The sequence below is a fragment of the Dicentrarchus labrax genome, unplaced genomic scaffold, assembly GCF_905237075.1.
Source record: "Dicentrarchus labrax unplaced genomic scaffold, dlabrax2021, whole genome shotgun sequence".
NCBI classification, from domain to species: domain Eukaryota; kingdom Metazoa; phylum Chordata; class Actinopteri; family Moronidae; genus Dicentrarchus; species Dicentrarchus labrax.
In genome coordinates this window covers 5318439-5334204 of record NW_026136717.1, presented here as the reverse complement: position 1 = coordinate 5334204, position 15766 = coordinate 5318439, and the positions used below count along the sequence as shown (strand labels likewise).

Here is a 15766-nt window from a genome sequence, read left to right as displayed (position 1 = left end):
TTTTTCTGACATTTGCAGGATTTTAAGTAAATATTTCCAAAACTTATAAAAATGGCTGGTGTCAGACCTCAATCTTGCAATATTAACAACTAAAATTCCTTGGTTGAGGGATTCTGTGTTGTACAATGACAAGCTGAACCTTGAACACTGTAGTAGCCTAAGGAAATAAAAACTAACTGCAGACGGTTGTCAGTGGCCGCTTTAGAACTGGGAAAAACTCTTATCCAGTCCATCCACCCTTCAGGTCAACTGTAAGCCTGCTTTCAAGTTAATTCTATTCATACTGAATTATCATTGCAACTTCCTATTTCTATTGTTTTGTGAATAACTGATTAAGCTGGGAATTCACATACAATATTCAGAATTGTACTATTATTTAGAACAGTCACACTGGTCCTCCAGTAAAAACCCCTCACTTTCCTATAAGTACACTAGATAAAATGCAATGCATTAAATCAGTTACAGTTTCAATGGCAGGATATTAGTTAACAGGGAGTCCATGTTGTTTTAAATATTTTATTTATGCAGGTCAGACTCACAAAACGGCAATACAATTCAAAGTATTGTAAATTTCTTAAGTCCATCAAAATTCTGTGTAAAATCAGTTACTATAGCAATTTCACTGTGTTGTCAATTGACTTCATGTTTTAAAAAATGTCAGCAAGACCAAGTGTAGAATTTACCGATGCTTTCCATTCAGTCAAAATCTCAACTTCTGTCCAGTTCATCCAAACCAAGCTATCCTGAGGGCTTCTTAAATTTCAATAAACAATTTTCCCAGAAGCCACCCATGGTCTCCGAATCTTGCCGGATTTGAACACCATAGCCAATGTTTCAAAATGCTGGCAGTGCCTATATATACACACACACGCTTCCTGTAACTTGGCTTTATTTCCAAGCAGACACTGTTGATTATGGGTAGCAGATTTACAGCTGAATGGGTAGTTGTTGTTGTGTGTACAGGCAATGAGTGGAAAGCACTTAACTAACCAACATGGTAGGTTCTCACAAACCTATGTAGTAAATAACTAGTGATATTCACCTATAAAAGTTCCATGTGAGCATGTGCTGTCTGTTCTACTTCAGTATTCCTGAGAGCCCTTGACTTACCTGTTGACTCTGAAGGTCTCCCGCAGCCTCTGACGCCATCTCCCCCCAGATTCAAGGTAAACTAGTCTTAGCTGTGAAATCTCACCTGGTTACGTTTGGCTGGAGTGTGTTAGGCCCTTCTTCACTTAAGCTCTGACGTGAGCAAGTTTCAGTTGTCAGTGAAGGGGGACAAGCTACAAGGTACGCTGATGCATGATAAAAGCTGTAGCATTTCAGACAAGACCAGAGAGGAGACATTTCTTTAATCAGCGTGACGGTTTTAACAAGTTTGTTAAGCGTGATTTCATCATTAATAAAGAGCTGATTTTTTTTTCGAGAGAGAGACCCTAGCAGAGTATGCGAATCAATTCAAGCGGTTACACTGATGTGGTGCTTTAGCGCTGGGCATGATTTTGAGCACATCTGTGAACAGTACTGCACAAATCCGTTTATTTAAAAACAAGTTCGACAATGGAAAGGTACATGTGAACGCCTTGCGGTAACGGTTCTAGTAACAGTTACTTTCTACATTTGTCAAACCCCTACGTCTTAGCAGTTTTAAGTTTTCACAGCAACGCCACATGGAGGTTTGGTTTTTTCTCTTTTTTTTCGATGGATAAGCTTAACATGATGGAATCAACGTGCAGATTAGATTTAATACCAAACAATCAGTTCAGTTAAATCTACAGTCACAAGTATCGCCTAGAAACTGCTGCTGAAATTCTTCAGCTCTCTAAGGTCACACACAACATCAGAACACTAGTTATTCAAAACGTAAAAGTACAAATTAAAAGAAAAGAAAACGCCTAACTCAGATGTCAAGCATTTAAAAATACTACAGCACAATAACAAACTAAAACAATCAGGGCAAAAAAAATGCGAGTGTAAAACCTGTCCCAAAATAATAAAAACATAAACAGACGTGGACGTCGGCAATTCAGTTCCTCCTGTGAGCGTCGCAGGGGAACGTAACGCGCTCAGCCACAGACAGGAAGAGGATAGTGTCACGTGCATCAGGAGGCGGCGAGCGGCGACGCAGTCGGACGACGATCCTGAAAAAAGAGCAAATGACACACATGAACTGTCTGCAACTGAGGATACAAAGCACGTTGTTCCATCTTATCTACATGTTGGCTTCTTTTTGTTCGAGTTGTGCATCTCGAGTCCCGTTCAACAGTCGTCCTTTGTCGGATTGTGCCACACATTTAAAACTGATAGCAGCTGAAAACTCAAGTTAGTGCACAGACGTGCTTTACCAACGAATGTTACACCTTGTTGAACAGCACTTCGTACGCATGCTTTCTCCAAACCTGCTTTTTTCCCCACACAAGCTGTAGAACAAGCTGCCTCTGCCTTTACAGGGACGAATGGCAATTTTAGAAAAGATATGAACACCAGTCTACCTGAGACCTATTCTCACCTTCACATGCCAGGGCCTTGCTTAATAAGCGTAGCGTGCAGGCGGTGGCGGAGGCAGACGTTCTGCGTAGGGGTCCCTTGCGCGTGGAACTCCGTATGCAGGGACCCGGGAAACCGGAGAGAGTCGGGAGCGCTCGTAGGAGTAGCCATTACTGGCGGGGGGCATTGGCGCGCTAGGTGCTCTCCTGAGGGGGCTGCGATCTCGGCCGTAGTACGAGGACGGAGGAGGTGGGAGGGGGCGACGCTCATACGGGTCGAGCGACGAGGGCATAAGGCGGTCTCGGACGACGGCTGAGGGGGGAGGGGGAGGAGGAGGGGCGCCAGCACGTTGGTCCTCGTAGGAGGCGATGCCATACGGACGGGCTCTGTACTTCTCATAGTAATCTACCACGCCATACCTGTCCCTCTCACCCTCATAGGGACGGTCAGGATAAACAGCTCGTCTAGGGGGCGGGGGTGGCAGAGGAGGGGCAGGGTAACCTGGGGGTATATGGCTGAGGCGGCCTCGCAGGTAGCTGGGTGGGGGAGGCTCGTGCCTCTCTCCTGGATAGCGTGGAGGCCAATAGCCACCCCTGTCTGGGGGAGGTGGGGGATAGTCGTCCCGTTCGTCATGTCTTGGGCGGCTCTTAGAAATCTGGACATGGATGCGTTTGCCTACATACAAAAAAAAATATGGATAGAGAAAATACAAATGAAATAACCGGGTTTAAAATGAGACAACATGTCTCGACATCTCTACTCGTTTTACATAATGGCCTTTTCCTACCTTGAAATTCACTGTTGTCCAGACCCTGGATGGCATCCATGGCCTCGTCCGAGTTGGACATGTGTACAAAGGCAAAATTCTTAACCACAGCGCACTCTGTGACTGTGCCGTACTCTTCAAAAAGAGCGCGAAGCTCGTCATCGGCTCCCTTTTCAACATTGGCTACATGCAGTTTGACTGAACCCTGGTTCTTCCCATGGCTGGCCTCCACGTTGATTGGTGTGCCGTGAAGCTTGTGTAGGTGCAGATTCTTGATGGCTTTGGTGGCGGCCTTGCGGTCATCCATGTGAACGAAGGCGTAGTTCTTGATGATGGCACATTCTGTGACTGTGCCATACTGTGTAAAAAGTGCCTTGATTTCATCCTGGTCCGCCTCTCGGGGCAGGTTCCCCACAAATATCTTCACCATTTCTTAAGATCTGTTTTAGAGCAAGACAGAAAATATAAATCAATTAATATCAATTAAAACAAAACGTTTAATACAATTCTCAACCATATAACACACACAGACAAACATATAGTGTTAAACTAGGACGTTAAGTATGCCTACGTATTTCACTCCGTATGCTGCAGTCCGAGCTGTTAAACGGGCCTGTTCATTGCAAAATGGCTGACGGCAGTTTAACTATCACTCAAGTCAACTAAAGCTATAATTTTGTCATTGTTCATACATTACGGAACATATTGTAACAACTAATCGTTTCTATTAGACTTGTTGCTCTAACGCTAGCGGGTTAATCACTAGCTACCTACGGTTACATACAATTCTAGGCCTTGGTTTAGCATATCTGCTAGGCTAGCGCTAACTGATAGCTACGCTATGACACAAAGCACCTAGCGTTAGCCATGTCCATATTACCAGAAGAGCAAAGAGCGGCGGGCCGGCAGACACAAACTCACAGGTTAGTAGGGCTTTCGGACATTTAAAATGCCGCGAACTGTAAATATAAAGACACCGGATTGTGTATTTTAGGTTACCTTTTTTACCGGGCGGCCTCGACGACGGATTCAAACCGATTCAAACCCTTTTCGAGAGCTTTCCTAGCCTACTTCCGCTTGGTTTTTGTCCGTCTTTCCCCCTTCTTCTTTTAGTCTGCGTCGCCGTATCACAAGCACACCGCCACCTACAGTCCAGGAGGGTGTAGTGACATCAGCAAACCTTTAGCTTTTTATACAAATTGTGATTATTTTACACGATGTTCCACCATGTCCTAACGTTAACTACAGGTCAGTATGTCGTGTATTATTCTCCTCAATTCTTAAGAATGAGTCCCCTCGGTATATCATTTTACGGCAGCGCTGTTTGGAAACAATGCTGAGCCAATGTGAAAGAGCGTGACTCCCTTTCTTTTTCAGGTTGCGTCATCGGGGACTTTTCGTGCTGTACTGCTGCGTTCAGGTACCCATCTTAAAATTGTATGTTAGAAAACAGCAATCCATTCATGAAATACTTGATCAGAAAAGTAAAGAAAAACAAATTGTAACAAAGAAGCCAAGGTGGCATTTTCATGATGCTTTTATTGTCTGACTTATTCAGTTTAATAGGATATAAAACACACAAAAAAGTAGCAAATTATCATATTTGATAAGAATTTGTAATCAAAATGGTTGTTGTTTATTTTTTTGTTAATAAAGTAACCAATTCATTGTTTAAGCACTTCAGTAGAGTCAGTGACCTGGCGTGGAAAAAATGGTTTCAAATGCTTTATTGGTCAAAACTATTTGTATATCTTGTGGTCCGCTTGGTGGCAAATCACTTTGCTTGACTGACTAATTCAAATTAAATGAAAATCCAGACTTTTGCTTTCTGTTTACCACCGCTTTACCACTTACAGCTGTCATTTTTCCGAATTTCCACTTGAAAGCAGCATTGTTGTCACTGGGTCTTGTGGGAGTGATGTAACTGAAGGCACCACCCTGCAGTCAGGAGGAGTCTTTCACTCTCAGCACAAACACCGTTAGTTAGTTCCTCCTGAAGGCTTAGTGTAGTGTAGTGTAGCTGATCCTGCACCTCTGTGGACTATCTGAATCTTCAAGTTAAAAACTTGAGCATACAGGTAAGGCACACTCACCTAACAACAGGAATTCTTCTGTTACTTAAGTTTGTGACTGGTAAAACACCAACTTTAATTGGTTTCTTCATAGGTTTGTTTCTCTGTCCCAACAGCCTTTCATCCCTGAAGGTCAGTAAGTCAATTCCCCCTCTACCAGCTTCATTATGAATGTGTCCCAGACAATGGAGACAGAGGAGGATCTCCTAACTTGTCTCCACATCAAGCTTTACCACCCTCAGCAGAGTTGTAAGGGCCTTTACGGGCTGCTTCCTCTGGGGAAAAGGAGCAGGCTCTCAGCAGATGACCCTCTCAGGCTGGGACGTGACGCCCCGGCATGCACCTTCGCCCTGGTCGACGTCCGGGTGTCCCGGAAACAGCTGGCCCTCCACGCCTACCGCACACCCCAGAGCCCGGACATGCTGTTCACCATCCAGAACTTGAGCCAGAGGGGACGGCTGTCAGTGAACAGCTCGGCCCTGGGCTACCTGGAAAGGATGGACCTCCCGGACAAGGCCCTGATCCGGTTCGGAGAGTACGAGATGCTGATCATCCGTGAGTCTGGCGAGGCCAAGGGGAGCTTCGAGGTGGAGTTTGAGGTGCTGGCAGTGTCTCCGTCCAGAGAGACATGCATGTGTGTGCCCAGTAGGACACCCGTCATGGATACGGGTTCTGGTGCGATGAGAAGTTTTCCAGCTGAACTCAGAGACCTCGGCCCCCTGGAGACTGATGAGACTCTCATGTGTCCGTCATGATGAACTATGACTGCTAAATGGGATGCTGGGACTTTCTTTTACCTTTTTACCTCTGACTCGCATTTGAAGGCAACACAAAGTACTGTGTAGTTGTTACATTAGATTTCAAACTTTTGTTTAGATAAGATCCCACTTTGTAATGTCAAATCATAGTATTACGTTTTTTATTACCCTATGTATACGTATTATGTATCTCTAACTCTGTGTCTACAGATGAAAAAGCTGTGATTTTAATATAACAACACCTGGTTTTAGTGTTATAAATAGTTAAAGCTATTTATTTATATATATTCAACCTAAGTGCATTAAATACTCTTTTTGTAACATGTTATTTGTGAATGCTGTTGTTGTTAAATACTGTTTATCAGCCATAGATTTACAGTTCTATGACTTATACTTTATGGTGATCATTATACATCATAGTATCTAACATTTTAAAAACAGGTTTTTTTTAGATTTACTTGAGATGAAGTAAATATTCTTACCCTGCTTGAGCTCAGATTACAGTTATAAAGCGAGGGAGACAAAAACAAAAAAACAGGAACAAAATGCACACGTCTCTCTTCTTGGTTTTCAAACTGGTGCAATTTCTGAAATGAAATTACGCCACTCCAAGTGAAAGCTCTTCATTCAACATTTCCCCTACAAACGATCAGCACAATACAGTGAAAACTATCCAAAGTCGAGGTACTTGTTATGCATTTTCCCAGTGTTATATTATTATGTAATCCACTGCTTGAGGAAAATATAGCTGTCAAGTAAATTAAGTATTTCCCTCAGAAATGTAGTGGTAATAAGTATTAAGTAGAATAAAAAGGAAACACCAGAGTACAGGTACCTTCCAATTGTACTAAAGTACAGTAGTCAAGTAAATGTGCTTAGTTCTCTGCTCAGCATGACATGATAGGACAAACAAACAACATACAGATCCAACGGTGAGACAGTGCATCATAGTGAAACTGGATTTGGGTAATGACAGGGGCCCTAAAGCTATAACCAACAGGAGTCAAAGGTAGAGACAAACTGGTCAGATATCCTGTCTGGGTCTGGTGCAGAAACTGTTATTTTATAATAGTCTTAGAACAAAGTCCAGTCTGGCTGGAGAATCCCAATCTTACTATATTGAACTTACGAGCAGGAAGTGCAATATGAGTTTGCAGTAACAGTGTGGTTAACAACAGCCGACTACAGGAATGATGAGTACTAGGGTCATAAAGGTTTGGAATGTGAATCCTATAAAACAACTTCTGGTCAACATAATGAAACTCTAACCACCGCCCGTGAGGTCTCGACACTCAGAGTTGAGGAGAAAACTTTATTTCAACTGAAATGACTTCTGTCAGCAAATAAAACATCCAAAAAGGGAGAAGAGAGAGTTACGCTCCTCACTCCAAATAACACAACTATACTACTGATACATCCATGGCTGGTTACCCGTCTGCCCCAGTGCATGCTGGGATAAGATCTGACCGCTGTAATCCCTAAGTAAATACAGAGAGCACACTTTCAAAAGATATCATCTGGTTTGTTTCCTCACTCATCAAGAACCACAGCATCACGCTAGTCATAGCTGAATAAGCACATCTACTAATTTTATCAGGAAAAGGGACGTTGCTAAATCTTATGATAAATCAAGTGATATTGACTGAAAGTGATAAAAATAGTGAATTACTGAGTCTTTAGTCTTACAGCCACACCCTGCACATTGAGGGGAATCTTTTCGCTGTAACATATTTCAAAATCAGAATCTTTTACACTGAGACTGTTAACCAGAGAAAGCTTGTGTCAGGCTAGGATTCAGGGTTCAGCAACCTTCTCTATCAAAAGAGCAGAAATAAAGAAAAACCTGTCTGGAGCAAAAAACACATTTAAGCCTTATAATACTAATTTCTTGCCACATTTAATTAATTACTGTACATTCTTACAGTTGGAGAATGTAAGAATAACTTGATACGACAAAGATAAATAAAAATATTTCTCTTTATTTATTTGTTTTGTCAAAGTCACAGGGAGCGACTGGAGAGGGGAGCTACAAGTACCCTACCCCTTTCTTAGGCATCTCAGCCACTAGAGGCCACAGTCCAGCCCTGGTACTCCATACATTCTTGGAGCTGCAGGGTTGATCAAAACTATACTGCATCATTCTAGTCCCAATAAGCCAGCTGGGATTAACAGCAAAGTCTCCAGCTATGGAAAATTAATTGGAAACCCTTTGCCTCAGCCACTAACAGACTTTAAGAGTAACTTATAATAATTCTTAAAAAAAGCAAATCTGTTTGAATAAGACAGGACGTCTATCCATTCAGACATTAAGGAAAAGGTCTTTATTAACAGAGGTTTATCATGTTTAAACTTGTCATACTGGGAAGACACAAAAGTACACATCCATATTAAAAAAAGACAATTTATAAAATTATTTGACAATGAAGTACTGCAAATATTGTATGCACATGCCTATATACAGTAGCCTACAGTATATCTGTATAAAACAGGTGTAGGTTCATCAACAGTACTTTATAGGCATGAATATAAAAATAATAATGTTTAACAGTGGTATAAAAGCTCATGTAATGGTTTCAAGAACACATTTCAGGACATATGGACTGTACCAAAATCCAGCCACAACTGTCAGACTATATGGTTTAGTCCATATCTCCTCTTTTGGAGTCATCAGCTGCAGAGAACAACAACGCAACCTCGCAGGTTTTCCGAGGATTGGATCTTTCCCTCCAGTTCACCAAACAGTGGAGCCAACTCTCACTGAAGGACCACATGCTCTTCCTGTAAAAACAACAGACATTTTATTCAAAGCTCACAAAAAATAGATGTCTTATGGACTTCACAGTGAACTCAAACTGCTTTACCTTTAACACTGGACCGCCTGATTCCATCTTATAACACTCAGAGACGACAAACTTGTGTGAACTCACTCGGAGACCCGTTACTGTTGTCGGAGTGGAGACGAGCCTGCAGACAAAGAGAGACGGTCAGCGGTTGATGATAAAAGCAAACATTTTCATAATTTCTCCATTACCTCATACCGATGTTGCATTACCACATCTTATAATATAACCCAAATAAGCACCAACTAGATTCCCACAACTATAATTTACTGAACGAATTCACACCTTTCTCCCTTTGTCAGATGCTTGTGAGCAAATGTATTATTTTACCCCAGTAAATCTAATATAATGGATGCTACTGTCCCACATTTACCAACTAATTTAAAGATAAAGTACATCAAACACAAGTATGTGCTTTACCAATTAAAAAAAAACATTGATAATGTTTTAAAATGTAAAGAAGTGTAATTTTTTTTGCAAATATTGTAAAGCTTCCTTTAAAAATGTTCAAGGCTCCCAGACTGTTTTTTTTTTTTTTTTTTTTTTTTAACATAATGCAGTACAAATGCAACAACACAAGAGGGAGGCAGGAGACAGGTTATTGCATTGGTGAGAGTTGTTTTGCAGTACAGTTTAAACTATACCTACCTCTTCTTTACAGGCTGCTGCACATCGTCCCAGAATGACTTACCATGAGCTGCCACCTCCTGCATAGAGTCTAACAACCTACAAAGAGCACAAATACTAAGAATACCAAGACTGCATGCAATTTGTGGTACACAGTTATAAATGCTGAGCTAAAACAATAATGGAGAGTGTGACTAATATGTAGTGTGAACTCAATGAGAGAGAAATGATGAATGCAAATGTAAGACTACAGAGCTATTTAAGACGACAGAAACATGGGCCACCGCAAAGCTCAGTTTATTACTACTAGGAAGACCACTAACTGGCTCGACACAAGGTAGGCAATGGACGACGGTTGCTGAGGAAAGATGCGGCTCCCCGTGCGCCAGGTGCAACACGCAGCAGCAGATGGACGCAGTGTTACATCGCGTGTGGCCACAGAAGAAGAACACAAGAAGCATAAGTTATAGTGAAATTTGTTTGTTTAAATCACTCCAGGGTTTGTGGACAACTACTGATGTCATTAGTTGGATTAACTTTGAGGGTCTTCGAGGGGAGGTCGGACTCGGTTTTCTTTTGCATACATGTAGTTTACACTGGCAATGACTCAAGAAAGCACAAATTAATTTATCCTACGTCAAGCCGTCATTATCAGGGACGCTCAGAAACTACATTTTTTTCGCTTCAACACAAGATTCGAGTGGAAAGCAGGTTGGGTGTTGCTTCTCACATGTTTTAGTGCATTTTCACTGGAAATGAACAGCTGATAAGTTAGGCTGGGAGAAAACATCGCCTACCATGTGTCAAGCTGATAACTCTGAAGGGTGTGATAATTAAACTGGAAGCGTGTCAAGACTAAAAAAACGCCTGGGTATTACTACCAATATCAGGTCTGGTGAATAGTGTCTGTCCAGGTCATTGGAGTAAAAGGCCTACCAAACGAGGAATAATTTCACAGTTAAAACGTCGTTTTTGGTTTGATTTGTTTATTAAAAAGCCTTCAAATGAAAAGCAACTTGTAAAGTAAATAAAATCATACATAACGGTACTATAGATTCTATTTTCGCAAGAAAAAAAGGTAACACAAAGTGTAAAAAGAAAACCACACTGGAACTTCTGATTTGTCATGCTAACATGTGTCGCAAATCTTAAGAGATTTCTGTACAACCTGCCACACCAAGTATTATATTAAAGCACCTCTACACTGAATTTTTTTAACTTAATTTGATGAGCATTGGATGTCATCAACCAACAATCTTAAGTCTGAACACAATAATTTTGTTTACAAAGACTACATATATTTTCATTTAAATGACTTCCCTTGTTATGAAATTGTGTCACAGTTTCCCAGAGGCCATATCCATTTAGAAAGATTGAAGAGCAGAGTCAGTCTATTTGGCCATTAACAGTACTGCGTCACACTGAAAGAGACTAATCACCTATTCTGCAAAACATTTTTTTTTTAAAGGATTTGAACAGTAAAACAAGCAGAGGAACAAAAAAGGCATGAACAGCTCAGAAGAATACGTGAACTGTAGACATGGTATCGTATGATTTTAAGTACGGGGGCTGTCCGCAATACAGTATCTTCCAGTAAGTCTCAGGCGAACGCAACGCAATCCGCCATAGACGAGGGGAATGCATAGCGCCACGTGCATCAGCAGACAACGACGATCTTGTCATATTCTAAACCTGGAAAGAGAGCACACCACACATGTCAAGGAGCGTGTTTTACTCAGGCTTCGCGCAAGGCTGATCTTTGATGTTAAAGCAGCAATATTTTAGGCTTATATATTGATCTGTTGTCTGGACTAGATCTGCAGGAATTAAGAGCTCTGGCTGATGGTGATGGTTTAAAGCGCCATTCAACTAAAATTCATCTCGGCACATTTTTCTTTAATATTCTATCAATCATGCCTACAATGTGATTTAGGATGGCGTGAAATATCCGCTCTCTGTTCTCACCTTCCGTTCTATTACACTCCTGTGTGCTTAATAGCCTGCATATCGAGGTGGTGGAGGCGGCAGCGGCGGCATCCTCTCTGAGAAGGAGTCCCTGGGGCGGGGGACGCCATACATCGGGGGCCTGGACACCGGGGACAGGCGGGACCGCTCGTAGGAGTACCCGTTACCAGCTGATGGAGCAGGTGGAGGGGGGGCTCGTCTGAGGGGGCTTCGGTCCCTGACCATGTAGGGCAGAGGGGGAGGAGGGGGGCGCTCGTATGGGTCAGGGGGCCCCATTCCGAGACGTTCTCTAACCAGTGCTGAGGGGGGAGGCGGAGGAGGGGGGATGGCGCCGGAGCGCCGGTCGTCGTAGCCTGCCGCGCTGTAAGGACGGGCTCTGAATTTCTCATAGTAATCGACCACCCCATAGCCGTCTCGCTCGCCATAACCACGGTCAGGATAAGCCGCTCGTCTCGGGGGAGGAGGGGGCGGAGGAGGGTAAGCAGGCATGCGGCCCCTGTAGGGAGGCTCGGGCCTCTCCATTGGGTAGCGAGGAGGATAAAAGCCTCCTCTGCCTGGCGGAGGTGGATAGTCCTCCTCCTCCTCTGGTGCCCCTCTGGGTCTGCTTTTTGATACCTGAACATGTATGCGCTTTCCTGAGAGAGAGAAAAACATTGTCCCTCAAATCTAAAAGGCTAAAACACAAACAGTATGGACACCCCAACACCTTCCAATCCTTCCATTCACCCAGTGGAATACCAAACTTACTTACCTTGAAACTCGGAGTTGTCCAGGCCCTGCAAGGCGTCCATGGCCTCCTCAGAGTTGAGCATGTGCACAAAGGCAAAGTTCTTGACAATGGAACACTCTGTGACCGTGCCATACTCTTCAAACAGCTCCCGGAGCTCCTTATCGAAGCCCCTTTCTACGTTGGCTATGTGGAGCTTCACAGGGCCCTGGTTCTTCCCCCTGCTGGGCTCCACGTTGATGGGTCTGCCATTCAGTTTATAGAGGTGGAGCTCCCGGATGGCTTTGGTGGCCGACTTGCGGTCCTCCATGTGGACGAAGGCGTAGTTTTTATACTTGGCACACTCGGTCACTGTGCCGTACTGGGTGAACAGAGCTTCCACTTCATCCTTGGTGGCGTGCTGGGACAGGTTCCCAATGAAAATCTTCACCATCGTTGCCCCAGTGTGCTTCTCTCTTCTTCCCTAAAAAAAAAAAAAAAAAAAAAAAAAAAAAAGGGGTAAAGACAGGATGAGACGATACAGGCCACCACGTAGTAACAGAAAGTAACCAATCAGAGAGCGAGGGGTGAATGCATAACGTCATTATCAGGAAATAGACACGACGGTCAGGCTGAGGGCCACCGGGGCTGAACTGTCACTAAATCTGTCACCAAGCAGCAGGTTTTTACTTTTGTACTTCAACTTTAAGTAGTGACAATAGTCTGAAAACTACACGACTTCAATACAGCTGACTTTAAAAACAAAAAGAGTCGAAGAAGTTTCCGTGTTCGCACTTCCTGGTCAGTGAGCTGCTAGCCGGGCTCGTTTCACTGGAAGGGTTGTTGTTAGCAGGCTAACTTTAGCTGCTAGCAGGTGTTAGCCATTGTGTCCCGTGACAGAACCAGATTAAACTCATTTCCAGCATTCATACTGTATGTGGTTACGTCTTAAGGCACGTAAACTCTCCACTGACGATGAAAAGAAGAGAAACGAGTGGAGAACACCAGCGCTGATACTTACAGCCTCTGAACGGCGCCACGGCGAAGTCGAAACTAAAAGACAGACAGTGGACAGAGCGGACAGCGAAATGCGCACAAGTAGGAATCTGATTGGTGGATAGACGTGTTGCTTAAAAACTACGGACTGTGATTGGTTAAAGGTATGAAGGAAAGTTTTACCCGGAAAAGGTTTTTCCTCAGTGTTGGTGTTGTGGTATGGCGACTGTTAAAAAAAAAAAAAAAAAAGTTTGCTGTCACCTGTAGAGATCCAAAGGATTTCTCCGTTTACAGCATGTTGTGACAATGGAGTGGGGACCCTCTCAACCTACGGGAACACACGAGGTGCATTTACACTCTGACTGTAGTGAAGTGTTTGATTGGTTGCCATAGAGCTCTGGTGTGATATGCACTATGTGTCATTAACAGTGAGAGAAGAAAGGGAAGCAGCAGTGTAAAGCTGTAGGAACCTCTTTAAAGGACTGTCCTCTCTCTATGTGTGTACAACCTGATGAGTGATACCCAGGAGGGATAAACTGATTTTAAAATGGGTTCAGTCATCACATGTTAAAACAAAACAAAACAAAAAAAAAACTTAAAAACAGGAATGAAGCAGACAGAAAACATAAAACAATGTTGTATTTTGGTAGTTTGGAGTAATCATTTCTTGTGGGAAAAACATTTCTGAGTGGTATTTGTTGATGGATGATGCATAATGTATTAATAACTCATTATATTATATATTATTATGTATATTTTATTTACTTGTGCATTATGAAACACACGTTTATCTTTGGTCACCCTGGCTATTTCTCCCATAGAGTCCATAGACTCGTGGTTTCTCATTGATGTTTTAACTTCAAAGCTGTTAATTGAACATTACTCACACAAGAAAGCAACCAAAAAGATGATGTTCCTGCATATATAATGGGAATGTCTTTTTGTCTTACCCAGTATTACAAATAACACGCATGCTTTATCCGTTCCTCAAACACTGCTTGCTGTATGGAGACTTGGGTGGCAGCATTCTGGGAGGAACAGGGCCTCTGGGATTTGCCATTCCTCCTGGAACCTCTCCGATGTATCCCAAAAAGCAAAAGTAAAAGAAAAATACTTTTTTAGCAGTGCATCCAGCAAGTCCAGTGGATGTGACTACAACAGTCCAGTAGAGGGAGACACACGCTCACAGAAGTGAAGTCAGGAGGCGACGGGGTTAATGGGGTTTCCTTTACTGCAGCATCCTCCTAACTTATTTATCAACCAGCACACTAACATTTTTCAGTTTCAAATTAATCTCTAGCTCCCAGTAGTGGAGGAAGTATTCAGATCCTTTACTTGAGTGAAAGTACTAATACCACACAGCAAAAATACTTAAGTATGATCAGCAAACTACTTGAAATATTTAAGGCAAAAGTACTCATTGTGTAGTAAAATAAGTGTTTTATTATTATTATTACGACTATTGTCATTATTATTGGATTCATATTACTGCTGCATGCAATGTGTATGTTGTATTTTCCTGCTGTAGATAATTTAAGGTTGAGCTCATTTTAGCTACTTATATACTGTTGGGTGGTTTAATCTACAGCCATGCATCATATTCAATGAGATCATCATGTGTTTGTAGCATAGCAGTCCTGTGAGAACCATGTATCTCTAAAAGTCAACCTCTCTTAATACAGACAACCCTGTTTCAGTTTTGTGACAATGCATTTTCCAGCTCATCCAAGAGGGGGTTTAAACCATTTATTTAGCTTAAGAAGTATGAGAATTTTCTTAGCCCATAAAGGAGTATCAAACCTTCAAAATCACTACATTTGGAGATAGATGTTTTTCACTGGGTAGGAAGGGTGTGAAAAATTGTCATTTGAAAAGTAACTGAAGCTGTGGGACAAGTGTAGTGGAGTACAAAGTACAATATGTGCCTCTGAGATATAGTGAAGTAGATGTATAAAGTTGTGTAAATTGGAAATACTCAAGTGAAATACAAGTACTTTGAGTTTGTACTTAGTTATGTGCCTGCTCCCCAGTAACTTCAACAGTTCTACAATGCGTAATCTCTTTTGTGATTATTCAATCAATGATACTGAACCACAGTTTTCATCTAGACAGCAAGTGAGTGACCATGTGTCTCAATGTGGGTCTCAACTTTATCCCCAAGCTATAAAACTGTTAGTCTATGATGGAATCAAATACAGTACCAGTCACCAGGCAACATACATGAAAACAACTTAAGACACTAAAGACTTAATTTAAAAAAAAAAAGTTGTCAACTATCTTCTCAGGCTTCTTGCAGACTGCATCAGATTTCCCAGTATTTTTGTTACATTCACGTAGCCACCGCCTTCATGGGTTTTTCGGGGCCTATTACACGGACTGTCACTCTGCAGGATGCTGCACCCACCGTGCTTCACGAGGATGCCGTCTTTCTGATGATGCGCTGACAGCATTTAATATGATGGCCAGAAAGCACAAGTGTGTTCTCATCTGAGCCACGCAGCCCCGGAGCTCCAGAGCTCACAGTCCTCCTGCTGGCCTCCTTTACTACT

General features: G+C 42.5%; 3 protein-coding genes across 9 annotated transcripts; 1 reads left to right on the top strand and 2 right to left on the bottom strand.

The window, feature by feature from the left end:
* Positions 1-502: 502 nt before the first annotated feature.
* LOC127349524 (RNA-binding protein 4B) lies at positions 503-4608 on the bottom strand. Its single transcript, XM_051375338.1, has 4 exons — positions 4253-4608; positions 3275-3693; positions 2510-3162; positions 503-2141 (listed from the first exon to the last, which is right to left on the bottom strand). The coding sequence occupies exons 2-3, from the start codon at positions 3681-3683 to the stop codon at positions 2531-2533; spliced, it is 1041 nt and encodes a 346-aa protein (XP_051231298.1). The 5' UTR covers positions 3684-3693; positions 4253-4608; the 3' UTR covers positions 503-2141; positions 2510-2530.
* A 565-nt stretch (positions 4609-5173) lies between these two features.
* Positions 5174-6411, top strand: tifa (TRAF interacting protein with forkhead associated domain). 2 transcript variants are annotated; one of them, XM_051375341.1, is made up of 2 exons: positions 5174-5331; positions 5420-6411. In XM_051375341.1, exon 2 carries the CDS (start codon positions 5493-5495, stop codon positions 6078-6080), a length of 588 nt encoding a protein of 195 aa, XP_051231301.1. In that variant the 5' UTR covers positions 5174-5331; positions 5420-5492; the 3' UTR covers positions 6081-6411. The 2 variants fall into 2 exon arrangements, with proteins under 2 accessions (XP_051231301.1, XP_051231300.1); XM_051375340.1 differs by having other exon boundaries at positions 5175-5331; positions 5442-6411.
* A 1970-nt stretch (positions 6412-8381) lies between these two features.
* On the bottom strand, positions 8382-13356 carry LOC127349526 (RNA-binding protein 4.1). Of its 6 annotated transcripts, none has more exons than XR_007880316.1 (5): positions 13243-13356; positions 12267-12705; positions 11516-12150; positions 8945-9649; positions 8382-8861 (listed from the first exon to the last, which is right to left on the bottom strand). XR_007880316.1 is itself a non-coding variant. In XM_051375339.1 (3 exons), exons 1-2 carry the CDS (start codon positions 12673-12675, stop codon positions 11543-11545), a joined length of 1017 nt encoding a protein of 338 aa, XP_051231299.1. In that variant the 5' UTR covers positions 12676-12705; the 3' UTR covers positions 10520-11242; positions 11516-11542. The 6 variants fall into 6 exon arrangements, 1 of the variants encoding a protein (XP_051231299.1); XR_007880318.1 differs by lacking the exons at positions 11516-12150; positions 13243-13356 and adding an exon at positions 13017-13167 and having other exon boundaries at positions 8945-9047; positions 9572-9649; XR_007880314.1 differs by lacking the exon at positions 13243-13356 and having other exon boundaries at positions 8945-9047; positions 9572-9649.
* Positions 13357-15766: the final 2410 nt, after the last annotated feature.

Bases quoted from the DNA above. Each gene is read 5' to 3' on its own strand.
- tifa (XM_051375341.1), top strand. From the start codon at position 5,493: ATGAATGTGTCCCAGACAATGGAGACAGAGGAGGATCTCCTAACTTGT.
- LOC127349524 (XM_051375338.1), bottom strand. From the start codon at position 3,683: ATGGTGAAGATATTTGTGGGGAACCTGCCCCGAGAGGCGGACCAGGAT. The intron at 3,163-3,274 runs GTAGGAAAAGGC...TTTTGTATGTAG, and splicing joins GGACAACAGTGAATTTCAAG to GCAAACGCATCCATGTCCAG.
- LOC127349526 (XM_051375339.1), bottom strand. From the start codon at position 12,675: ATGGTGAAGATTTTCATTGGGAACCTGTCCCAGCACGCCACCAAGGAT. The intron at 12,151-12,266 runs GTAAGTAAGTTT...TCTCTCTCTCAG, and splicing joins GGACAACTCCGAGTTTCAAG to GAAAGCGCATACATGTTCAG.